Source organism: Ochlerotatus camptorhynchus, unplaced genomic scaffold, assembly GCF_037179485.1.
Source record: "Ochlerotatus camptorhynchus isolate MF236.1 unplaced genomic scaffold, CSIRO-AGI_Acam_v1.1 ptg000056l, whole genome shotgun sequence".
Classification (NCBI taxonomy): domain Eukaryota; kingdom Metazoa; phylum Arthropoda; class Insecta; order Diptera; family Culicidae; genus Ochlerotatus; species Ochlerotatus camptorhynchus.
The window spans coordinates 1,413,763-1,440,274 of NW_027040546.1; the positions used below are offsets into that span (position 1 = coordinate 1,413,763).

The 26,512-nt window shown below is 40.6% G+C and overlaps 2 protein-coding genes across 6 annotated transcripts in view; one reads left to right on the forward strand and one right to left on the reverse strand.

Annotated features, from left to right (window-relative positions):
• The window catches only part of LOC135717477 (peripheral plasma membrane protein CASK-like), an 850,957-nt gene that overhangs the window by 421,673 nt on the left and 402,772 nt on the right, over window positions 1–26,512 (forward strand). For all 5 annotated transcript variants that reach the window (XM_065239577.1, XM_065239576.1, XM_065239575.1 and 2 more), the window contains 4 exons: window positions 4,800–4,922; window positions 5,033–5,180; window positions 19,732–19,910; window positions 20,105–20,272. In XM_065239577.1, coding sequence (XP_065095649.1) covers window positions 4,800–4,922; window positions 5,033–5,180; window positions 19,732–19,910; window positions 20,105–20,272 — 618 coding nt within the window. The remainder of the gene's footprint in view (window positions 1–4,799; window positions 4,923–5,032; window positions 5,181–19,731; window positions 19,911–20,104; window positions 20,273–26,512) is intronic.
• On the reverse strand, window positions 12,244–14,802 carry LOC135717456 (uncharacterized). Its single transcript, XM_065239546.1, has 3 exons — window positions 13,795–14,802; window positions 13,225–13,723; window positions 12,244–13,158 (listed from the first exon to the last, which is right to left on the reverse strand). The coding sequence occupies exons 1-3, from the start codon at window positions 14,577–14,579 to the stop codon at window positions 12,868–12,870; spliced, it is 1,575 nt and encodes a 524-aa protein (XP_065095618.1). The 5' UTR covers window positions 14,580–14,802; the 3' UTR covers window positions 12,244–12,867.

Sequence of the window (26,512 nt, forward strand, 5' to 3'; positions counted from 1 at the left end):
ACACATTTAACACCACGTAAGAACTGCACTACACTGAGCTACTGCCACGCAAGAAACAAGAGTAAACAAATAATTCTTTTGGATTGGGTTTCGATGACGACATTTTCGCGTCAAAGTGGTCTTCGTGGTCGAGTGGTTAGCGGCGTCACCCGTCTAACAGCTATTTTGCGTGTGCCATGGAGTGAGGGTTCGATTCCTGCTCCAGCCGGTGGATTTTTTTAAAGATATAATATATGCAATAATGACCCGATTTTATTATTTATTTATTTGAAAATATTTTCTAATATTCTACGAAACCCATGCGCTATTTCAATGGTTTTATTGCACCAAATTTTACCCTAAACATCGATCAAGAAGATTAATGGAAAAGATTTCAAATTATAGATATAGGAAATTACTGAACATTAAAAGAATAATGCGTGAAGGGACTGATAAAATCAGGTCATTACTGTAGTTTATATTTTAATAGATATTAAGAGACCAAACTTGCTTATATGTATAGGAAAAATCCCAATTTATTCACCTATGGTCTGACCCTATTTACACTCAATATGACTACCAATAATCTTATTTAAAAATTCTCACGTCATTTGATGTAGCACATGATTGATTTTAAAAAAGTCAAATCTGGCCACTTCCCCGGTGCACCCCGGAACATATCCGGATTCTGCAAATCTGGTTCAGGGTACTAGATATCATTGTTATTGAACTTGTTTTCGAATTCTGATGTAGTTTATTGTATCGCATGATGGGTTTTCAACTTACTCATAAGCTGGTTGTTTTCCCTGAGACACTAAGAACTTGTTCCGGCCGTATCTCCGGAATTGTATGACCAATTTTGAAACTTTTCCGTAGCGATCTATGTAATCATAATCCCGAGCAAAGTAAAATATCAAATTGATAACAAGTTCTATGACCCGGTCATCACTTTTTGATAATGTCCTGCAAAATACCTCAGCGGCGAAACCTGCCTAAACATGTTCAAGGAGTTACTGCGCATCGTTTTTGATCTATTTGGATGTATATAAGAAGCTCACGTGACGTTCTAGGTCATCCAAAGCATTCTGCAGTTTAGAACATTTGACAACCAAGGCCTGCACAATGTCCTTAGCGTCGAAACTTGCTCAAACATGTTCAAAGAGGTTCTGTACATCGCTCATGATCAGTTTTATGTATATATGATGCTCAAGGTTCACCAAATTGTCCTTGATCTCAGATCAAATAATGTACCAGGTCAGTCATAACCGGTACAAGGCCCTTACTGCCGTGAGATGACAAAGTGACGTAACGCCACCATGGTCAATTTTCACTTTTCTTCATATTCATAATCTATACCCTAAGATACACCAGAAAACACTCTCTTCGTGATAAAAATGTGTTTTGGAAGCCTGGAGACAAAGTGACGTAACCATACATTTTCGGAGAAAGAGTAATATGTTTTCACTGTTTCTACGGATAAGTGACGTCCACCGTATAAGAATGTTGAAAACTCAAAAGAAGTTTTAAACAGTGAGGTTCATATTTCCCGCTTAATTTTGACATTTTTAACAGAAAGAAATTTTTTTTGGCAAATTTTTATAATTATTGCAAGTTTATGCACCCAGGTCCATGACTATAATGCACATCATTTTCATTGTAATTGATGGTGTATGAGATGTTCTAGGTTCTCCAAGTTGCTTAGGAGTTTAGATTATTTTATCTACTGGCTCAACCATGAACTGCACGATGTCCTCAGCGACAAAACCTACAAAGACATGTTCATTAAGTTTCTGCGGATCGTTTTTGATTTATTTTGATTTATAATCAAGGTTCTCCAAATTGTCTTGAGCTCAGATCAAATGATTTACCTGATCAACCGTAACTGATACAAGGTCCTTAGGAACTAAACGTCTCCAAACAACATCAATTTAAGGTGTATCAGAAGTCCTAGGTTCTTCAAATTGTTCTAGAGGTCAGATTATTTGATCTACTGGTTCAACTAAAATCTGCACGATGATCTCACCGACGAAACTTTCCGAAACACGTTTATACAGTTTCTGCTGTTCGTTTATAGTTGATTTTGAGGTGTATAAGATACTCACGGTTCTCCAAATTGTCCTTGAGTTCAGATCAAATTCTCATCCAGGTTCACTGATTCACAGCCCTTCATCTCCAAACAGGGTTAAACATATCATGCACATTATTTACGTTTGAATTCGATATGTTTAAGACGTTCTAGGTTCACCAAATTGTCGTTAAAACTTGTTAATTAGGCTATCATCTCGCATTTTAGTTTGATTACATTCTTAGATCAGGGGGCCTCCATAAGCTCGATCGGTAGAGCCAGCGACTATAAAGCAAACCATGCTGGAGGTGGCTGGGTTCGGATCCCAGTTGGTCTAGGATTTCAGATTGGAAAATTTCTCGACTTCCCTGGGCATAGTATATTATTGTACTTGCCACACAATATGCACAAGTAAAAATCGAACAGGCTGGAAAGCTTTCAATTAACAACAGTGGAAGTGCATCTAGAGCACTAAGTTGAGAGCAGGCGTTAAGTTACAGTTGGGACGTAATAGCCAGAGAAGATCATAGATAGCACTAACTAGCGGAGGAATTCCGAATTATTGTGTTCATCATCCAACAGTGCTTGACCCCCTGATCAACTTTGCCGAAGAAATCATCCGTCTATATCATCGGTATCTTGAGATACAGCATTCATACAAAATAGGAGATTTTAGGGCAAAACTGTGAAAAACCCCAACTTACCCTATCGTGCCCAAGATGAAACCCACTCCAATCGATTTTAGAGACTTTTTTCTATAAGAATGACTATTTTTTAGTCTCTTGTTCCAGCGAGCACCGAAGTTATTGAATTTTAACACATTGCACTATGGGCAAAAATGGGTCAAAAATTACCCAAAATTCAATATCTCAACAGCACGCTGAATTCCGGCCATGAAAAACAACTTTTCCGAAAGGAAATCGTCCGGGGAATCGATTGCACGTAGTCCCATAGATCGGACAGCCTTGTAGGTATGTGTTTTGGACCATTTTACCCCATTTTTCCCTAGTTTTTGGAGGAAATGTTTTTTCACAGCTCTATTTTTCGTAAAACATAAGCACTTTATGCCTGATTTTAGAATACTATGTCTTTAAACAACAGTTCATGAGATATTAGGGGAATACGGGGTACACTTTATAGGGGAGTAAGGGGTAAAAGTGAACCCTCGCTAAATTTATTTTAATTCATAAAAATGTTGAACGATGCGATTGTTTGAATGACTCCAAACGACTGAGCATCTAGTGAAGAAGAGTGAAGTGAGCGTGGCCCTCGAATACGTAAAACATTGTCGAAGGTGTTTGCATTACGTTCTGACTGGTGTTGACCATCTAGTATATTAAAGTCTAAAATCAGATCAGTCATCAGGTACCGGTTCAAACGGAAGTTCTGGTTCTTCTAATGAAGAATTTTTCATCCTACTTCATTTATCCTTTGTGATTTCCTTGCCATAAATTTGGCTTTCATTCATTCCATCCATCCAGGATCCATCTTTTAAGTTCAATTTGTAAACAGAGTAATTGGTGATTTTGTTATACACTTGAAAAAGCCTAAAAAGCAACAATGTTTTATGTAGTTGAAGATACTTATTTCAAATAACAGACTGTAGTGGTAATTTTTATACGATAGATGGAGTAGATGAAAGCATAGAGTTGATAGTTCCGTTAGGTTACGGCAGTGTGAAGATTGCATATAGATATTAGAATAGCGAGCTAGAACAACTTTTAAGGAAGGTACAAATCGGTTTTTTCATCTCTCTTTACCAAACTCCCCCTTTGGAGAGGGATGGTGAGGGGTGTGTCCCCCCCCCGCCACCACTGGCAAAAAGAGATGGAAGGACACACTGCCGTAATCTAACGGAACTATCAACTCTATGCTTTCATCTACTCCATCTATCGTATAAAAATTACCACTACAGTCTGTTATTTGAAATTAGCATCTTCAACTATGTAAATCGTTGACTTCACGTAGAAGTAATACTAAAACATATAGTCAAATGTTTTATGGTTGATATTACAATGATAGAACACGTTTATAGAGTATTCAATCAAGACATTAATAAACAATTGCTAATAAAGTTTAATATTGAATTACACATCAGTTTTATGAAGGAATTGAGAGCTGCTTTAAATTTTATTTTTAAAACAAGACAGTTTTTGAGTTTTTCGCCATACTATAAAAAAAGTTTTGTAAACAACAACAGATTTTTTTACACTTCAAAATGCTGTATTTAAACTTAATGGATTGTTCATTGCCCTTATAAAACCATAATAAATCAGAGTGAATGCCAAATGGTCGCTGAATTGTTAATTGTGTCATTATTAGGTACAACAACATTGAACCCACATTTAATAGAACTGGTATCATCTTGTTCAGTGTTTAAATAATACTAGGTTGAAAGGAAAACGTTATCTTCGATTTGTGACGAACTAACCAAAGAAGAAGTGTTAAATCCAAGCCTGTTTTATATTGAGCTTTCATCAGTCCCAAAATTCCTAAAGCAATATGCGATAAGCTTCCATTGGAATTGTTTACTTATTTCACCATTTGAAATCTTTCCACATGCTCATTACGCACTCTGTCAAGCCTTCGCCATTTGAGTTCACACTCGAAACTTTCCCATCTGGCGGGCGTTACACACACACACACACACTTCATAGTTAATCCCCTTTTTGTCGCCGCAATCCCCCGTGCGTGGTATTATCCCCTGTTTACACATTGTTGAACCGGATCACTCTCTTTCTCTCTATACTTCTAGTTTGACACACCGGAATGGAAGCACGTCTCCTCGACCGCCAAGGACCTGGTGTTGAAAATGCTCGCACCGAATCCAATTAATAGGCCGACCATCTCGGAAATCCTCGAGCATCCATGGATAAGGGTAAGAAGTGGCAGTGTGTGGAACGCTACGCAGACCCAATTTAACTGTTTCTTCTTCTTTTCTTGTGGCCCTGTCGCCTGTCCATCTGCCGTGGTGGTAACCGAACACAGGACCGTGACAAACTTCAGCGAAACCATCTCGGTGACACGGTGGAAGAGCTGAAACGTTACAACGCTCGCCGCAAGCTGAAGGGAGCAGTGCAAGCGGTCGCCGGTGGGGTCGCCCTGGATCCACTCTGCTGTGCCGATACGGACTCAAGTAAGTTTCGTTGTATTTTATTAAGATTTTTTGTTTTGCCTTTCCACTTGGCCAAGCAAATCGGTTTTCGGCGATGACTCCCTGCTGTGGATGCTGCAGGACCTCTCTCTCTCTTCTCATTCTTTCTAACAAAGGACTCACGGTTGTTAGACTTGTCGCAGGTCGGACGTAAAGAGATTTTTCCGCACTTTCCGATACCGGCATCGTCGTCGACTGATAGCACCCCTTAGCCAGTTGGGTGTGCAGGGTGATAAAAACACACCTTCCAACGGATACGGGAAGGATTCGGACGAAAGTCACGCTCGCACTTTTTCTTTAAGACTCTCTTGAGAGTGTATTAAAAAGCATTATAGCCGGTCTTAAAGTGGAGTTAATAGTCGCCCGAAAGGGTCTTCTTTCCGTTCACGTGTCGGAAGCGGAAGGTTGCCCTAAGACGACCGTCGGAGGAGGTTATTTTCATCCTTATCCCACACAAAGTTTCTGCCCAGAGCACAACAAAAGCTTTTATTACCATTTGGTGGCACTTGTTGCGAACTTTAATTCAATCTCTCGCTCAGCACACCATTCGCCGTTCCAGTCTGGTTCGTGGGAAAAAAATCATCCATGGATGACGTTCCGAGTATTGAGCATTCCATTGTACGGGTCATGACTTTTTGATTTCATTTTTAACAGTCTCTTGGCTCGCTCTACCCGGGGGTGGACCGTCGTCATCGGTAGTATTCGATTGTTTTCTTTTTCCTTCTAAGAAGTATGACAGATTCATGTCGAGATTTCGGTGTCGTTGCTCGAATCGTAAGTTGATACAAGGGAGAAAAAGAAAACAGTTGGCAGGGAAAAGAACAGGAGACAGAGACTTTTATTTAAAATGATGATTACAGTCAAGTTCCTGGAATAATTGATTATCACAGATCAGGCGTTGAGGCAAAATGATTAGCAATTTCACTTTATGTTTATTGACAGTGAGGGATGCATACCTGGTAAAACTAGTAAAATGTGTTTTATAGAGCTTATCTCTATTGCGACACGAATGCACCAACTCGGTGTAAAGTGTCGTTAAATAAATAATAACAACATCAACAACTTTATTTCGCTTATGTTGTATGTGAGCATCAATGTTTTCATCAGCCAGGATTAAAAACAGGTGATTGTTTCAACAAATATATATAACCGTTTTGTGTTACATATTTGGAATCAATTTGTGAGAAAATCATTCAAGTGATTTGCTCACAAATTGATTTGTGATGTTAAAAAAATCGTGTTTTCAAGTGGTTATCAATGCGTTTGTCATACAATCTTCCTGCAGTCTTCCTGAACTGTTCCCACTTCACTCGAACATGGAGCATAAGGCTAGCTTTTTCTAAGTCCTTAAAGTTGTTTAGTTTACTAGACTTGAAGTGAACTAAATAAAAATCCTTAGAAATTCCGAAGCGCGAAACGCCAGGACGAGATTTCATTTTCATTTTGATTACTTTGAGTGGCTCAACTCCAAGTAATTTTGTCAATTCATCTTGGATCGGATCCACGGATTCACCACTGGGAAGACTTTTCAAGACAACCTTGAACAGACGTTCAGTTTTGGTGCCGTAAGTTAAAAATTTGTGTTGCTCCTCAGTAAGATACTTGAAAAGACGTTTGAATCCGTCGAAGGGTTTGGCCAATACACGGCATTCACCCCGACGGCCAATTTAAAGTGATAACTTTAATTTACCGAGATTCAAAAGTTTCGTGCGAAGAGTATGAAATTCGGAAGTGGTTATAACAATAGGGGGGACCTTTTCCTTCTTTGCATTTAGCCGGGAATGTTTAATGGAATTTTGCCTAGATGATGGATCATTCTCATCATCAGTGGGTATATAAAATTGATTGCTCAAATAAATTTCCTCAGAAGGGGGATCAAGGGATAGCCCTTTTCTTTTGCGTTTAGGTGCCATGGCGGCAGAAGTGAGTTTCTCCAAACCGACGTCCGATGGGTCGAAAAAGAATTTTACAATTCGATATCCAAGCAGGATTATCTTGGACAGGGTCCAAACAAGGATAGAAGAGGAATAAGAATAGAAAAAGGTTAAAACTTTGTAGGTAATATTCAGCACTGAAAAATGCTGTTTAAATTTGTTTTAGCTTTAGATAGCAGTAGCACTTCTTTCAGAAAATAAAAATAAAAGGGACAACCCTATGGGGTTGTACGCAATGGTGACGTAGGACTACGTGGTCTTATATAATAAATATTATTTGTTAACTTCAGCCTCCCTTAGCTCAGTCGGTAAAGGCGCAGCTACAAAGCAAGACCTTGCTGGAGGTGGCTGGGTTCGATTCCCGGTTCGGTCGAGGAATTTTTCGGGTTGGAAAATTTCTCGACTTCCCTGGACATAGACGTATGATTGGACTTGCCACACAATCATATCAATGCAAAAATGGTACAGGCATCGAAAGCTCTCAATTAATAACTGTGGAAGTGCATCTAGAACACTAAGTTGAGAGCACGCAATAAGCTAATATGCGATATGCAATAAGCTTGGAATGCAAAGAAGAAGAAGAAGAAGAAGTTAACTTCAGCAGGAGCTTGTGTTTTGTGTAGGAATAGGAATTTGAAAGGGGTTCTCTCTGTTTATACTCTTTCGTATAACGCGCTCGGTAGAGATGGCTCACAGCAACTCACGAAGAGCTACTGATTCCGATCAATAGCGGTGTGACTTCTTCCTCCTTCTATGGATGCTCATGTAAGCTGCAGCTCGCTGCTTGCAGGTAGCCTTTTATTGTGTACTGGAGGACAACAGACGCCACGTGCCGAAAGCACTGCTGCTGCTGCTGATGCCGACGACCGGACACCACCACACACGGTGATTGGAACTGAATCCGATCAGCGGTTGAGGCCAGTCTTGATTGCTAGCAGCTTGCGGGGAGCCTTTCGTTATGTACTGAAAAACACTACCAGTACGGTGATTGAATAAACACCGTTTGGTAAGACCGGATGGAATTCAACTTTGAAATCTGTGCTTGGGAAATCGCTTTTCGCAGGCAATCGGTAGTAATTTTAATTATCATAGCAACAGTTGCACATTTGTGCAATTTTCAATAGTGACATTTGAAAAACTGATGAAGTCTAAAATTTAACATATGCGTAGAAATATTTCTGATCGATTGGTGATAAAATTATTGAAATTGGGCCAGGGGCACCTGAGTTTTTACAAAGTGTACCTCCATATAGAAATCACAGACGAAGTTCTAAGGCAAAGGCACATATATACGCACGGCAAGAGAGCACGATTTGGACGGTTCTCCAACATGTTGCTTTCTCAGTTCATTCATTTTGAAGTTCCACTGCAATCCTCAATATTTCCCATTTCACTGTGAAGTTTCTTGTGAATTCGTCTGAAAGTTTCTTCCGGCTTCTCCGAAAGTCTCTTTCTCCTGGAAATTTGCCCACACCTTGCCCCTGAAGCGTCAACTGGTTTTGCCAGTTCTTCGTCCGGAAGCTTTCCTGACTTCACATTAAATATTTGTTCAACTGGCCTTCGAAGAATCTTTCAACTTTCCCAAAAGTTGTTCCAACTTTCTCCGCAAGTTTCATCCAGATTCCTCCTCCAGTAGTTTATTTCTGCTTTTCAGGATTTTTTAAAAGTTACGAGATTTCTTCTGGCTTTTTCGAATGACTCTTGCGACTTCACCTCGAAGTTTCTTCCTACTTCTCCAAAAGTCTTTCTGGTTTCCCGTGGAAGTGTCTTCCAATATCCATTTTTTTGGAAAAAAAAAATCCTGGGGTGTGCCAGTGGTGTAGTGGTAAGCGTGATTACCTCTCACCCCACCAGGCCTGGGTTCAATCCCAGTCGGCACTGCCGGGATGTTCTGAGGCATAACATCTCTGATCACTGGAAGTAAAGCCGTTGGTCCCCGGTTCATGAGTTGATGGGTCGATAGGAAGGGTCCAGGTGTGAGAGCTGCCTCCCTGGCGTCGCTAGTATTGGTGTCCAGCATGTAAAACAAGATTGACGAAAATCAAAATCAAGAAAAAAAAAAATTTAAAAAAAGCGAAAATTGATAGAAGGAATTTCTCGTTAAAATTTTTCCAATAGCGAGATATTCGCGATCAATCAAATAAGTTCGAGATTTTTTTGCTTTGTCTACCGTCCTGTAGAAAAGCTTACGAAGTGTTTCTGGTTAATTGACATGGTCATGTTGTTGTTGCTGGGTACATTATCAAAGAGCTTTGGGGGTGATGTGGCTGGCAGCAATGCGAGCGAACGTTCAATGAAAATTTACTCTAAAGGTGATTCCTTGTAGAGTCCAAAAAATGGCCACCACGTAGGCTACACACTTAAAAATAACTAATTTTACCCGTGACGTAATCCGTCTTTGACATAAAAGATGAGACGTAAACAAACATGTCATGTAAAATTAAGTGCTCCGAGACTGAAAAGTTCGTTGCTCGACGAAAAGTACGATTCATTGAGCTATATTTCGCGTCTGTTATGACTCAAATTTATGTCAAAATTTACGCTCGTATATGTCACTCTCAGAGCACCTAAATTTACATGATTTTTTCTTAGTGTGTATACATGCACTTCCACTTCAAATTATCAATTATACACATCTCGCAAATTAATGCCCCATTTCACCTAAAATTGTTACTTCATGTATGCTGCAGTCAGGGTGGCCAGACCTACCGATTTATCGGTAGTCCTACTGATTTTTGGGATGCCTACCGATTCACAGACAAAAGGTTAAAAACTACCGATTTTTCACTTTTCCTACCGAGAATCACAGATTTTTAGTAATCTTGAAAAATATTCAATATCTATGTGTTGTTGTCCTTGTAGTCAGAATTAGCATTCGAATTAAAAATTTTGATTTTTACACGTTTAAAGCAGAAGAACTGAAGCCCCCCCCATTCACAAAGGTTTCAAGTATCGGGAAATACTTCTGCAAACGGCCTACCGATAACTACAGATAAAAGTTTTGAGAAGCTACCGATAATGAATCAAATAATCTGGCCACCCTGGCTGCAGTACAGCAAACGTGGCGTAACAATGTCATTGTGGTTCGTATCGTACCGGGTGTTCAATAAAAAATGAGAATGATTTCAATACCTTTCTGTAATTAAAGTAAAGAGCATAAATTTTTTTCTCTCCAAGCGCATTGCTCTCTGGACTCCCTAAAAATGGGTGGCATGTTTCTTTTCGCTCGGGTTCTGTCAGTTCAATCGAAGATGGCGTCGAAACAGCAAGCACTCCGCGAGCGTGTTGTACGGTTTTACGAAACGCATGGTAATCGTGGAAAAAAGTTTACGGTAGACCACTTTCGAGACGAAAACGTGCCCGTGAGTACAGTTCACTGGATCCTGGCATCCCTGAGCGTGGAGCGGAAGGCCGGTAGCGGCCGTCCGGCGAAGATAATGCTCCCATACCTTGATTCACCGAACCCTCAAGATGGAGGGCATCATCTGTCGGAAGAAGACTCGGTCCCCCGAGTACACGGACGAGGCGATAGCAACCGTGAAATCGCAGTGCCTGTGGATGACGAAGAACTACCGCGGGACGTCGTCCGTGCTGGACGACGAAAGTTACTTTCCGATCTCGAAGCCCCACATTCCAGGAAATGACAGCTACTATTCCAGCGACAAGTCGGTCACACCCCCCGAAGTAAAATATAAGTTTAGGCATAAATTTGAAAAAAAAAGTTATGCTGTACATCGCCATATCGGACAGAGGGACCTTTGGTTCAAGCCGAGCGGTCTGGTCATCAATCAACAAGTGTACCAGGAGAAGTGTCTTGAGAAAATTCTTCTGCCGTTCTGAAAGGAGCATCATGCGTCTTCTGGCCGGACAACCCAAACAACACACATGTTCTATAACAGTTTATATAACCTTTGTATGACTCGGTTTGGTTCTATAGAAGTTTACTCAACATGATTCTATGAGTTTGTGTTACCTGGGAAGGCGTCTTCCCATTACGCCAAGAAGACGCTGGAGTATCTTGAGCAGAAAAAGATACAGTGCCGTCCCATTGAGGATTTTTTTGGCTCCCTCAGCCCCCTAGTGTACAAAAATAATTAGCGGGTCAAGGATACGAAGCAGTTGACCACGAGGATCCGGAATTGTATCCGGAAGATGGACGTCAGTGCCGTCCAGCGCTCTTGTGAGAGCATCGCGACTAATTTGCGTCGTACGGCTGACCAGGGCCCCTTCTCCAATATTCATTGAAGAATAAACATTATGTTTGTAATAAAAAATACTGAATTCGTTGATACATTTTTTTAACTAGCACATAACTGTCCCATGTTACTTTTGGACGTTTTTCACTTTTGTTCATAAAACAGTACTTTTATTGGTAAACTTTCGAATGAAAATAGAAAAACATGTTATTTGTTTTGGGTTTATATAAAAACAACATCAAGTCTAATTGTCCCATGTTGAAATTCTACGCATAACTGTCACACAAAGATTTTTTTACTGAATCTTTTATTAACGAATCGATTTGAGTGTACGAATGATTGTAACAGGATTTATATGATCAAAAGAAACTCAATAAGTCATTTCGGGAAGTAGAAGCTTTATTTTATGATGAAAAGTATTAAGAGAAACGGGAATTCATATTAAAACACCAGATTATAGTTCAGATTTCAAACTGTGCATTATTAGAGTAATAATAATCAATTGATAAGAAGCAGATAAGCCAAACCAAAAGACCAGATAAACCAAAGACAAAATAACATGATTTAAAATTCAATCGTTTGTAGCAACGATGTATAAACATCTTCCAATATTGGCATGATTGAAAAAATACGTTCATTTGGTTGAATTTAATGAAATCCTTACTGTGCATGTTAACTTTTCCAAAGTCTTTCTTGAAATCATCGATCGACAATCTTATTGTTTTCTGAGTTGAGGAATTATTAAAGAAGGATGTTTTATGTCAGAGTGAGGAATTGGAGCCTTTTCAAGAGAAATATGTTGTATTTCAAGTTGAAAAATACTTTTTTATGAAGTAAAAATGAAATTTATGTCGAAACACAAAATTATCATGTTATTTTTTTATTTCTTTAATAGAAGTTAAATTTAGTCAGTGATTTAACAATAAACGATAATAACAAACAATAACGATAAAAATCAACATATTTGGTAGTCAAACGATTCAAAGTTACTATGCATCGGAATCTTTCATCGTTGGCATATTTTTAAAAAAAGACTGCTTGTCTTCTGCAACAACCGGAAGTAGCACGGACAACAAGGATTTCTTGCGTTGTTCTTGTATTCCTCGAGGAGCTTTCTGCCACTTCAGGTACTCATCCAGCAAAAAGCTATCAGCTGCAACAATTTTTTGTTGTTTCTTTGATAAAAGGTTGCAGTAGGTCAGCTGAGTGCCGTTCACGGAATCCGAATATCCAACTTCATATCGATTTTTGGTGAATTTCATCATACGAATGTCCTCAATAAACGGCCGCGGATGTAGTTGATTCAGCGTATATTGAGTAACAGTCAGCTCCGTTTTGAAGAAATCCGTTTCCTTCATGTCCAGAACTTCAACTTTTTTTTTGGCGCTTCCAACGGCTTTCTTGAAATCATCGAAGTCCACTACACGACCATGTCGCATTGAACCTTCGACCGCAGCATGAAAACTGTCAGCTGCCATGAATGTATGGCCAGACTCAAAATATTTGAGTACAATCTCCTTAACATTAACATTCATCTTGTTAATGAGCAGAATAAGATGAAGAAAAAAAAATCCAATTTTTATTCTGCGCAGAACAGTTATCTAACCAGAACGTTAACTTCTCGAGATGGCCATAGTTAAGAATGAATTTATGGAAGCAACTGTTAATGTCAGAACTGCTACGACCGCTGACAGATTCTGGCCAGATGCAGGCAACAACTGGAAATGTTCGTGCAAATGCCCCGACAGGTGCAAATGTCTGGTTAAAAGCCAAAATTCGTTGGGAAAAAACAATCGTTTTTAGCCCGTCCAAGCGAGGCAATTGTATTACCTAAAAATTAAAAAGGTATAGCTTTTAGTCATAGAATAAAAAAATAATCTTAATACTAGTAACTACCTTCTGGAGGTCAACTGCCATTACCAATTGGCCTGCGGTGACTGTATCTCCATTCATGCGATATTCGATCCGTGCTTGCTTAGCGTGTTCTAGGTGCTTACTGTAGTCAGAACAGAGGATACAATCGTCGGTACATTCAGAATTGTTGACATTGACCTTTTTGTGCTGCTCCATGCTGACACAAACTTCGCACTCTTCGTGACCCAACTTAACGAAAGATATATTCATTTCGTTAAGGACTCGCGAGTAGAGTGAATAGCTAACTTGGCTAGTATGCGTATCTTGGTAATGCTTGTGCATTGCCCTTTGCGATAAATCTGATGGAAGATAGCGTCTGTTAGGAGCGTGCTCTCGACGGTAATGTGAAATCGTTGGCCCGTAACTCAAGATGTGAGCTATAATAGAATCACGTATATTCGAGTTCCTGGTATACTTTCCCCGTATTGTACGGCAAGGTTCGCTATTTTTGGACCTGTTGATGCGTCGATAGATAATATTACTGAAAAATTAAAAGACGTGGTTGCCTTACAATAACTACTATTCAGTTAATGTAATATATCAAATACATACCCACAGTGTTCTTCGTACCCGAGCGTATTCAGGAAAAACTTTCGACAAACTGCAATCGGGTCATCACTGGCCGAAGGAAGGGTGCATTTGTACGATTGGGTTTTACGCAATTCGTTCGCGGGAGTACGGCATTTGCGTCGCTTTTCTGCAATAGCGGGATGTACGTACTTTTGAATAAAGTTGCTCTGATCCACTTCTCTTAGGTTCCAGAACGACTCGTGAATACTCATCCTGTCATCTCGAGACAAAAGGTTGATGCACTGTTTCCGGCAATCACAGTTCTGCAGGATAGCATTGTGCGCCAACCTGCGCCTCTTCGCAGCATCTTCGCGTAAAATTTCTTTTTTAGTCCTTTTATTAGTTTTTTTTCGATTCGGTGAATTGAAAAAGTCATCAGAGTCTTGCGCAGCTTCCCCAGTATTTTCCACGGTAGATTTCGTCAAATCACCAGGAATCTTATCAAAAAACTGTTTCAGTTCATCTTTGTTGGTACTGAACTGCTCTCCAGTTGCACCATCCAGATCGAACCCGAAAAAACCACCACCTTCCGTTTCCACATCACTATCGTCACTTGCATACGATGCTTGTAGAAAAGCCAATGCACACATCTCCGGTTTCGAATGATCACGGCACGAATTATTAAAAAACTTCCAAAGTTTTGCCGATAATATCTGTACGCACGATTCCACCTCGTTACAAGACTTTAATACGAGCATAACGTCAAACGCAACGTTGTCATCAAAGCAACACAAAAAAGAACATGACGTAGTGGGACTGATATGCATAGAATTTCATGCTGCATGGCAAGTTTCTAGGCATAACAGTCCCACTGAATATTTACCGTTTAAAAATTAGCTTTAGTGAATGTAATTTTACAGTTTTCATTAAAACATAACAGTTATGTTCAAATGGGAGTAATATAATATTTTATAGTAATGTATATTACCTGCAATAAGCAAAACTCATTCGAAATTTGAATCGCGCTTTTCTCTTTTGAAACATTTGCAACATGGGACAGTTATGCGTAGAACGGCAGTATATGACTGAAAAAAATCTCATTTTTTATTGAACACCCGTTATATTAACGTCCCTTTAAACAAATACCTTGGTAGAGGCGATGCTAGTTCATTCGAGACTTCAGAACTTTCTGATCTCGAGGGTCGTTTACATCTTTCCACTCTTGTGTAGTATTTATGATCTTGCGTAGGAATGCATCAAGGTTGTTATGCCAGGATACATCCCATGTAGATCGTGAGATCTGCTTCACCTAGCGGGTAGCGTCACTAGTGACCTCTAGATGAGCAAGACGACCCTGGTTAGCTAGTTTGTCAGCAGCTTCATTCCCTGGTATACCTGCGTGTCCAGGTACCCATACAAACGTTATGTAAGCATACTGCTGTACCTCCAACAACCACGGGTGTCCAACCTGCCCATGCTCAAGGGCAGACAGACAACTCGCTGAATCAGAAAATAAAACAGTTAGATACCCATTTGCTAGAGAGCATAGGCCTTAGCTGAGAAGATACCACAGCGACCGGATAATCGGACGCAGCGGCTTATAGCGTCCCGAGATACCTTATAACCAACTTCCTCTTCGATTAATGAACCATAAAGCAAAGGTCTACCCTCGTATGAAGCAGCAACCTCCCTGTATGCAGCTTTCGTTACAACAGAGCTAGCCCCTGCCCCACACATAACTTTAACCATCCAGTCAACTTTCGGGGTATTAGCACCCCAAGCCCGTTGCCACAGCCTAACACGCTGACACAACGAGGGAAAATCTACACACATAGAAATAACTAATTTCACACGTAACGGAATCTGTCTTTGACATAAAAGATGAGACGTAAACAAACATGTCATGTAATATTAAGTGCTCCGAGACTGAAAATTCGCTACTCGACGACAAGCACGTTTGATTGAGCTGTATTTTGCGTCTGTTATGACTCAAATTTATAACAAAATTGACGCTTGTATATGCCACGCTCAGAGCATTTAAATTTACATGATTTTTTTCTAAGTGTGTACTCCCGTGGGCTTGTCATTGAGGATGGGATCCCTTTCAACCGATCTTATGGCCTTTATGGCCAGGTCCTCGGTAACAATGTTTATCAAAGGTACCTTACCGTTATCCACCAATAGAGAAGCTATTGGTGAAGACCTCAACGCTTTACTACAGATTCTATCTGCCTCATTGTATTGAGGTTCTAGAATCTTGAGCAGGGAAACACCGCCCCTACTCTACAACTCCGCTCCATAAAGGATGCTAGGAACAACCAATGAACAGTGGTCCAGAATGCAGATTGAGGTGGAATGATATGTTTTGAGCCTGAATTTGAAACTTTAGACTAAAAGTCTCTTCTACAAAGTTGTTCCTTATAGTTATGCCCTCATTTTTATGACAATGAATTCTAGGGTGGTTCCTATTATCATTAAAATCAAAAATCTAACTTATTTGTTTGAATAAATTAAGGTATACATTCTTGAGCAAAGTTATAGCTGAGCTAATTTAAAGCAACTTTGTAGAAAGCAACTTTTTTGTATCTCTTAAATTGGCCGATTTAGAGCTAATTTCTTGAATTGAGTTAGGGTGGCTCTAAAAAAAACAGTTGTTTTGCTCTAGTTTTCTTATTTCGAATTCGGTAGATTGCGGAACAGAGACCGACGTTAAATAAATGAAAGAATTACCAGTTACCTGAAGACAAGGATAGTAAGTTTTATGAATAAGACTAGCATACTTGGGGACAAACCATGAGAATCTCGGTAAGGAATCCCCAGGCCTATAGAAGAAAAATCCTAGGCTTCGAACAGTAGAAAAAAATTACACTTTTTTGAACCTATGAAACTAGTACTCCTATACAGGGTGACTGGTAATTCGTGTTACGCCCGAAAGGAGGTGAAAGTAGACCACATTTGCAGGAAAAAATGTTAAGGAAAGGTAGGTCGAAAAATAATTCCTTACCTAGTTATTGATCCATTTATTTTAAATTGCCGAGCAACACTACCACTTTTTGCTCGGGCACTAGCGAATATTACCAAATCCCACCAGGGAGTAAGCATTGCTTGGCTACTATGATTAAAATTTGTTTACTAACCACTCTATTCAATTGGCGTCACAAGCTTACTTTCGGATGGATTTGATCAGGTTCTAACCATTTAATGTTTGATGATTTTTTTTTGATTGCCTATGAATTCCCGAGTAAAATGAGGCCCTTTGAATCAGTTGAAAATTAATTACTTAATAACTCAGAATGATTTTTCGACCTACCTTGCTATACAAATTTTGTGCAAATTTACTATAAGTAAATTGGTACGCACAAAAAGACCTTTAATTCGTGATTCAATAAGTTTAAAAGTCCATTAATGGTTGCTTTACAGTACTTTTAATAAAACTTCAAAGCTACAGCATTAGATGGTTACATTTCTCCAGTTCGAACGAAATCTCGAACCTTCCTCTTGATGGAGCCATGAAACGGACACAGAATCAACGCATTTCTTCCATTTTGCTAACATTTGCTGGATGTCCTTGACTGCCCCGCCGCTTCTTCAAAGTTGCTGCTTTGAAATTGCCCAGAATTTTTCGATTGCTCGAAATTCCGGGCAATTCGGAGGATTCATTAGCTTGGGGACAAAATCGATCTTGTTGGCAGCATACCACTCCAGAACCACCTTGGAGTAGTGACAGCTGGCCAAATTTGCCCCTATGCTTGCGGATGAACGGCAATACACGCTTTTTCAGGCATTCTTCGATGTAAACTTGGGATGTCATCGTCGCGAATGTGACGAATGGTTTCATTTTCAGGCCACAACTGCAAATCGCTTGACAAATCATGGCCTTCTTCACGAACTTGTCGGCAAACATGAACTTGAATCTTCCCGGCTCATTCTCACGTCCAGTCGCGATGTAAAACTTTTGACTGGGAACCTGCTCAAAATCGAGTTTGACGTATGGTCGTACAAGAGACTTGCACGTTTTTTGGCCACGGAATTCTGCTTAATGTGCCGGTTCGGATGTTTACTGGCTTTGTATGACTTGTATCCTTCCCTGGCAAGGATGTTCCGCACCGTTTGAAAGTTGACGTTGTACCTTCTGGCCACATCTCAGATCAAAAGACCGGGGTTGGCTTTAACGCACCTCAACACCTTTCTGCGCAGCTGACGATCTCTGGTTCCAGTTTTTTCGTAGGTCCGCTGATTCCTTTTCACACTCAGGGTTTCCGTGTAGGTTTTGAGCACTCGACAAACTGTTGTTTTCGGCATCTTCAGCACTTAAGCCAGCTTGAGACCGAGTTTAGAGATGAACTAGCCTAAGGCTAAAAATCTCTTAAATAAAGAATTAAAAAAAAAAGCTTGAGACCGAACCATTCCGGATTTTCCATGTGTTTGTGCACAATACTGTTTCTTCTTTTGAGTTCCATTTGACGTTATTTCTGAACGCGATCGACTACTTTGATCAAACTTTCACCAGTTGTTATCTATAGAAGTGTGAACAAACCACTGTCAAATATTTTCGATTCCCCACACTAGAGACATGCTAGCGGCGCGGGAGGGGTGCACCAATTTACTTTTAGTCAACCTTTACATTGGCTCGAAGCGTTAGTCATTGCGTGTGATGATAAATGATACAAACAGACACTGAGGTACAAATGCTGACACTTCACCAACCTTATTGTAGGAATAATCTACACAAAGTCGGGGATACATCCCGGTAAAGTGTGTAAAATTTATTTATTTGAAAGGCTTAATCCCGTTAGCTTTACGGAGTCGAAGTTTAATTGATTGTAGTTAAACAAGAATAACTTTATTCTACGTCTAGTACGGGTGGGCCGATTACTGGTGGTTTACTCGAGGTTAGAAAGGCCAACATTTTTGTGGGAAGGATCTGTTGAGGAGCATGGAAATGGGGAATTCAATGTTTATGCTAGACATTTGAAGAAACACATAAATCGATTTTGTGGAAGAATTTGTGTAGCTTGGAGCACGCGATAATGATGTTACCCGCTATCATACCCGAGGTGAAGAAATTTATTGTCTCTCCAAATAGAACGTTTTACGTATTGCTTATTCAGATGAAGTCCCGTAGCTCACAGACGGAATCTTAGTTCGCTTTGAATAACAAGTTGATACTACCGGTAGCTCTCTATGTATACGAAGCATCGAAGTTGAAGTAGTTATCGAAATTATCTAAATATTCAAATATTTTATAATTTTTCACAAATAAATATTACCAACATTAGTAGATATTTCTGATACATATATTTCCAAAATTTGGGTATTCGAATCTTTGATTCTGACAGCTAAATATCCATTTCAAACCAACCATGAAGTCTTTGAACTTGTTTTTCATGTTTGTTAATATTGCTTTCAGGAATGGACATTTGTATAATAAAATATGCTCACACTTATATAATCAAACATGATTTCAGACATAAAAATCCACAGCATTCAAGACTGGTTTTCTTAGGATTATTTTTACCTCAGGACTCAGATGATTTTTTAAAATAAATTTCGAGGCGGTAGCCCTCTAGCAAATGTATGGAAATTATTAAAAAAAAACTTGTATTTTGTTATTTTTCTGTATTCTGTTTGCATTGATTCAAATTCGATTATTACGAAGCTTATTAGTTTTAGGTAAACAACAGTTAATTTAACCGTAATTAGACCTAGTGCTTAATATCTTATAATTTAAATGTTATTCAGAACTCATTCGTTCACATTCGATTGCTACACAATGTCACGCTACAATTCATGTATCGGTTGTTTTCGACTCTATCACAAACCACTCACTACTATTCGACACAACTTACCACTCCGGACACATTTCACGACTGTTCACAATTTCCCAACCCCAACCCCACCCCAGAACCGAAATTTCTTCTCTCGCCTATTGTTTCTATCGTTTCTTTCCCCGTTTGTTTCCCCCCGTTTTCATTCCAGTGGCGATCGGGACCGCATCCGAGAGCCTGAACGAATGGGCCGACGAAGAAGCCGGCCTGGAGGCCATTCAGAAGGTTCTCGACTCATTAGACGACATTACCGCTTTGCAAGACGCCAATTGCGATCCGGAAGTGCTGGCCAGCATGCTGCGCGACATCAAACTGCACGAGTTGCTCCAGGTAATGCTTAATCAGGCACTCATCCCCCCTTCGTCCACGGAACCCCTACATTTTTCACCCCATGCATTCATTCAACTCAACATCATCTTATCTCTTTTTTCTTGTTTCTCGTTTTTCTTTTTGGTTCGCTGGAAAAACCCGTTCTATCTATTGAAACATAAATGCGCACACCCCAAAAACTCAAAAACTATCAGCTTTACGATAGAGTTAGTAGTTCCGTTATCAATCCGTTGCGGGCTCCACCCGGCGATGCCATCAGTCGCTGCCGGGACACAATCGATGCCATCAGTTCGGCCCCGGGCCACAAGTTCGGCCGGGAGAAGGCCGAACTCATCAACCTGCTGGGATCGCCACACATACAGGTGAGTTGCTGCTTTACCGGACCGGAATTGCCGTTCCGAGCATGGCTTCTAATATTAACGTTTATAGGTTGTTGTGTTTATTTTGAATCTTCCTTACCGATGTTCGTTGGAGCCGAAGCGAAAAGCTCCTTTTTCCCCCAATAGGTGGCACCGAGAAGCAGGCTTGAAAGCTTGAGCTTGCGCACTCGGGAGCAAGCCTTTTTCCGGAACAATCGGTAAACAGGCGGTGAAAAGGGAGTACATGGGACGGAACTTTCCATTCGGATTTTATCCAGACTGATCTAGATATCTTTTGGGGGGTGAGCTTTGGCCTCGGGATGGGGAAGCTTTTCGTTGGGAAAGGGATTATTGCAAAAGGAATGGGGTGAATTATAGAATATTTTCGATGTATGGTGGGCTAGACGAGATTATTTTGCATAGAGACTAGAGAGGCAGTTGGAAACGAATGTTTTGGTCCAAGAATTAACAAATATCATTATATTAGCTACGATATAAACGCATATCCTGTGAATTAGTACCCTCACCGAAACCGGGCATGCATTTCTTGTCCGGAAATTCCTGTCTATTTTAGTTACTCTCATCTCTTTTCCAAGCCATCATCTGCCTTCACCAGATACGAACAGCCAAAAGAGTCTAAGAAGAGTTCTTTGCAGAAAAGCACAAAGTTTTAAATTTAATATTAATATTATCTTGCAGTTCTGGAAAACAAAACATATATAGAACCGGAATGCAAAAAAAAACAAATCCCCGTTGAAATTGTTCCAATTTAATAAATACAACTTCCCCCAACACTCTCCACCGCTGAAAATGATATAGCTTTCGTTATATGCTATTTAAAGCTTTAAAATCCATCTTCTTTTTTCCTGCGTGGGCAGCGTTGCGATGCAGTTTTCATCAATTTTCCACTTCAGTGGCTTTTCCGCTTTGAGTGGCAAATTTTATGCTGAACTTGTAGGTAGCGGAGAAGATGGCGCTGAACTGCCGCCAGCCAGCGGCAGCCTGACAAAAGCTAGCTGGATATTTTTCGACGTTGTCTCCCCTCATAATAGTTTCACTCATTTTCCGCGTGCTTTGCCACCGGGCTTCCGCAATTCGCGATTTTTGTTTGTTTGCATTCATGCTTCTTTGCTCTGCTGTTGGGGGAAGCTGTCTCGGCTCTTCTCATGGAGGGTAAGGCGCTGTTCTTTTTTCATTTTCAGATGAATTTGGTCAGGAACAGCAGTTTTAATGCATTGAAATTTGTTATCATTTCTGGGTCCGTTTTAAATTATTCTGATTTGATCTTCTGCTGTAGGAAAGTTAATTTATTTTAGAAACGCCAAAATGCTCGCATCACGGCATTATGGTCGGAAAACGCACAACATATACACGTAAACCCCAAAATGGCACTAAAATCTTCAAATGACCGAAAAACAGGATTCGGTTTGTCCGGAGAATCAGGATGTGGTCTAATTAGCAAAAAATATAAGTTGCATGGTAAATACTGCCCACAATCGCATATCAGTCCCGTATGGATAGGAAATCAAGCAAAGATGGGACTGATATGCGATTATGGGTAGAATAGGCATGATCTAGTGATTTTGAACACGATAGAAAGATTTGCAAGGTTTTAGGACAGTTAACAGGAAGTGACAGCTATTTCGGACTAAATTATCTGCACGTCCAGAACAGCGTTCCCAGATATATCAATTTATCGGTATTTATACCGATCTTCAAACTTTGTACCGATATACAGATAAGTTTTCTCAGAATACCGATTTATACCGTTTTTTTTAAATTATCAAAATAATTACTGCCTGCCCGCACTGAACTGTCAGAGGAAATTATTGTGAGAAACTTTTATTTTTTTTTGAACATTAAAATTTTTGAGCCTGCTCTATAACAAAATCTTCTTTAAAAATGTCGTATGCTTGATACTCTTTTGCTTTTATTCGAACTTCACCATCAAGCCGTCGGTCGAAAAACTTAATGGTTTTTGTCGGTCGATTCTCGGTTTGAAAAGGGAAGATATCAAAAGACTACAGTGCCTTAGAGGTGGAGCATGTGCGTTTATCAAAGTCTATGACTTGACGCTTGCACAAAAAGTTGTTAACGAACATGGTGGAATACATGAAGTGGAGTGTGAGGGGAAGAAACACAAGCTTCAGATTACGTTGGAAAACGGTAGTGTTGAGGTGGAGGTTTACGACCTCCCCGAAATAGTAACTGAAGAGAAGGTCGTACAATTCCTAAGCGCGTTCGGTGAAGTAATCTCGATTCGCAAGGTATCGTGGAGTGAAGAAGCAAACTGGAGTGACGAAGAAAACTGGACAGAGTTATAGGTGAACAACCGGTCATCAATCGGAAAAAACCAGCTGGTGCGAAACCACCAAGCACGAAACCGTTTGGTCAAAAATCGACCGCTCCACTAGCGGTATCGTTGGACGTTTATCCCGAACTGCCGAAACGCATGAGCCAGCCTGCCTACAGTGGGTGCTGTGTCGTCATGCCCACAAACAGCACCCCATTCGTTGCCATCATTCCTAAATCCACCGGAAGCTGTCGTGTCGTTGGTCGATGTTTAAAAAAAAAAAAAAAAACAGAAAATGCACCGTGATCGCAGAGCAAAAGCGGCAACGGGAACACATCCACGAACAGCAGACGAAGCAGAGGACGTGCAGCGGGCAAAAACCTCGACGGGACGACGATGATATGGAGAAGAATGAGGATTCCCACCCATAAATGGCTCTCACGTCGTATAATATTTGATCGATCAACATCGGCACCATCCCGAGTCCAACAAAACTGAACGCGCTACGAAACTTCATCAGCAGTCAAAGCCTCGATATTGTGTGCCTGCAAAAAGTAGAAAACGAACAGCTCTCCTTGCCTGGCTTCGTCATTTTCTCAAGAGAAGAGGAACGGCCATTGCACCGATCGAACATATCCAGGTCTCTCACGTTGAGAAAAGTCTGCTAGCTCTGAGAGTGCAAGACACGACAATTGTACGCTCCCTCCATCTCCTCGCAACGTGCAACTCAGGAGGATTTCTTCAATGTGAACGCTGGCTAACCACCTCCGTCATCGCACTATAGGTATGTCATCCTGGCCGGCGATTCAATTGCGTGCTTCGTGCATGCGATTCGAGTAGCCCGAACACGAGCCCCTGCAACAATTGCAGCTTCACGACGTGTGGGAAAAACTGTGTCCACGCGAGACAGGATTCAAGTCCGTCACTTGGAACGCACAATCACGTCTCGATCGCATCTACGTGAGCGGTGAACTGCAACAACACCTTCGAGCAGCACACAAGCACGTGTGCTCATTCATCGACCACATGACCACCGACCATTTGCCTTCCCCATCTTGGACAGGCGCCTGGCCGTGGGTTCTGGCCTCTTCGGTCTCACCTTCTGACGGACGAAAACGTTACGGAGTTCCAAAAACAGTAGCAATTTTGGACCCGGCAACGCAGAAGTTATGAATCGTGGATTCAATGATGGCTTACATACGCTAAGCCTTAAATAAAAAGCTTTTTCAAATGGAAATCTCGTTTTGTGTTCGAAGAATTCTATAACGAACATCTGAACATCTCTATACGGAACTACGGCAAGCATATGACGGCTATTACCAGCACCCAGAAATGTTGACCACCATCCATAGGCTGAAGGGCGAGATGTTGGCGCTTCAACGAAATTTCTCCCAATCATTCATGAGGCGGGAGAACCCATGTCTATACTTCAACTGGGTTAAGGAGGAAAACCATCATCATGCAGCTGAAGACAGAGCAGCACGAAACTATTGCCCACAAGTGATCGAAACGCACATGGTCAATTACTTCTCGACCCTCTACTCGGAAGAAGCAAGCGCACCGCAGAACCAAAGTAACAATTTTGGTTTTATGAGGGTTCTGTAGACCATGATTTAGACTTGTAGAAAGCTATAAAACCGCGATAAAACCTGCAATGTTACTTGGGAAGTCTCCCGGCTACGATGGTATCCCGAGGGAGTTTTACCACCATATGTTCGATGTCATCCACCGAGACCTAAATCTGTTGCTAAATGAAGCACTCACCGGTAACCTTTCCGCTGCGTTTGTGGAAGGCATCATCAAGCTGGTAAAGAAAAAGGGTAGTGACAACACAGCCCGATCGTATCGTGCGATCTCGCTTCTCAACAGCAACTACAAGCTCTTCTCCCGCATCCTCAAAACCAGACTGGAGCGAGTGATGAGAACCCACAATGTTTTGAGCAACGCACAAAAATCTCACAGACTCTCGCGTATTGCTAGCTGATCTACATCTCGTCTGCTGATCAATGGGCACCTGGGTCCAATGTGTAACGGCGAACTTGTAATTGTAAATTGCTGAGAAATAATTTTTCAAAACATTACCAATTTTTTGTTACACATTTTACCGGTTGCATCGTGTTCGGAGTGTTAAGAAGCATCATAGAGAATATTTTATAAGCTTCTTTTAGATGCTCGCCCATCACCGCTTACGGTGATTGAATGAGCACCGTTCAGTGGGACCGCGTCCAATTCGATTTTTAAGTCTGTGTTAGGGAATGTGCTGTTTTCAGACATTCGGTGATAATTTTGATCACCATTGCAACAGTTGGACATTTGGTATTTTTCAATAGTGACCTATTGAAAATTAACTAAGTGTTAATTTTAGCAGATTGGTAGATAAATTTCCAATCGTTTGGCTTGTTTAGAATTAAAATCTATCTGCTATTGGTCGAAACATGACCTCTTTTCGTAATGCTGTGCATTTTTGTTTTTTGAAATTGCGTGGATTCTATAGATCCTGCGTGGAGATCTATCTAGCCCTGATGTATGTGTTGGTAGAGGGAAAAATGTAAACTTTGCGGGAGACGATGTCTTAACACTCGAAAGCAATTTTGTGAAATATGAAGTAAAACAAATCCTAGCTAGTTCTGCATGATGATTTTGTTTGATTTTATTTATTTGTAAAGTCGCCGGGAAATACCCGCTGGCGATTTGTTTTTTTTAATGATAACTCCTTACTTGAAAACAGGTAAAAACTCACCAACAGGCTGCTTTTTCATGGTAAACAGTGTGATAATTCAATAATCAATAAATTATCTCAACATTTAGTGGCAAACCATTCATAAATTTTGGTAACATGCAAAAAATTCTATAATCCACATTAAATTTCATATGTAAGCGCCGATTGAAACAATCTTTTCGACGTCACTACAAGGGTGATTGATTAAACGAAAGAAACGAATCGTGTGTGTTCAACACGGATGAGGCTGTCGAGCTGTATGTCGTTTGGAGCGAGGGTGACACGCTTGGCATAGATGACCGACCCGCAGCGACTCACGAAGAGCTACTGATTCCCATCCATAGCATAGCGGTGCAGCTTCTTCCTCCTTTGATGGTTGCTTATGTGGGCTCTGCAGCTCGCTGCTTGCAGGCAGCCTTTCGTTGTTACTGGAGAACAATTTTCAATGCCACACGCCGAAAGCACTGCTACTGCTGCTACTAATTTCGACGACCGAACACCACCATGGTGTGGTCGTTGGGAGCGTGTGGTTCTGAGTATGGCGATGAGTGTGCAAAATATTACGCAATTCCATCCTCCCTATTCGCACGCGCCCGAGGATCGGAGGCGAATGCCACTTCGCCTTGTTTCGTCTACTTACTACTCGCTGATGACTGTGATGGGGAAGCAGCATATGCATGTAGGTAATTGGTGGATTTGTTAGTTAATTCGACGCTTTTGGACAATGCTGAACATTTACCAGTTTTTCAATAGTTTCTTGTTGAAAATCAACATTCGGAAGGATTGTTATCGATGCGTAGCCATATTTCTGATCGATTGGTTATAAAATCATTGAAATTGGACCAGGGGCAGCTGAGTTATTAACGTTCAAAATCTTTCTTAATTTGTTACATGCTCCATTTTTGGTTTTCACAAAGTGTACCCCCATATAGAAATCAAAGACGTAGTCCTACTTCAAAAAAACTGAAAAACGTATACAAGGGGACAAAGTGCGAAATTATTCACGAAGAAAAAAGTGCGGGTTGACGACGGTACCAAAAAGGTGGTTGTGAGTTTTCTGCTTTGCAAGGCAAATGGAAAAACATTCAAAGTTGACTTGGTATTCAACATGAAGCGGCATCTCGTCAATATTCATCAGGAGTTATGGTGTTGCTAGATCACTACACCTCTCTCCATTTTCGCTGCAGCTGCTGATGGCATTCCAAGTGCCTTCCATCGACGACATTCTCCA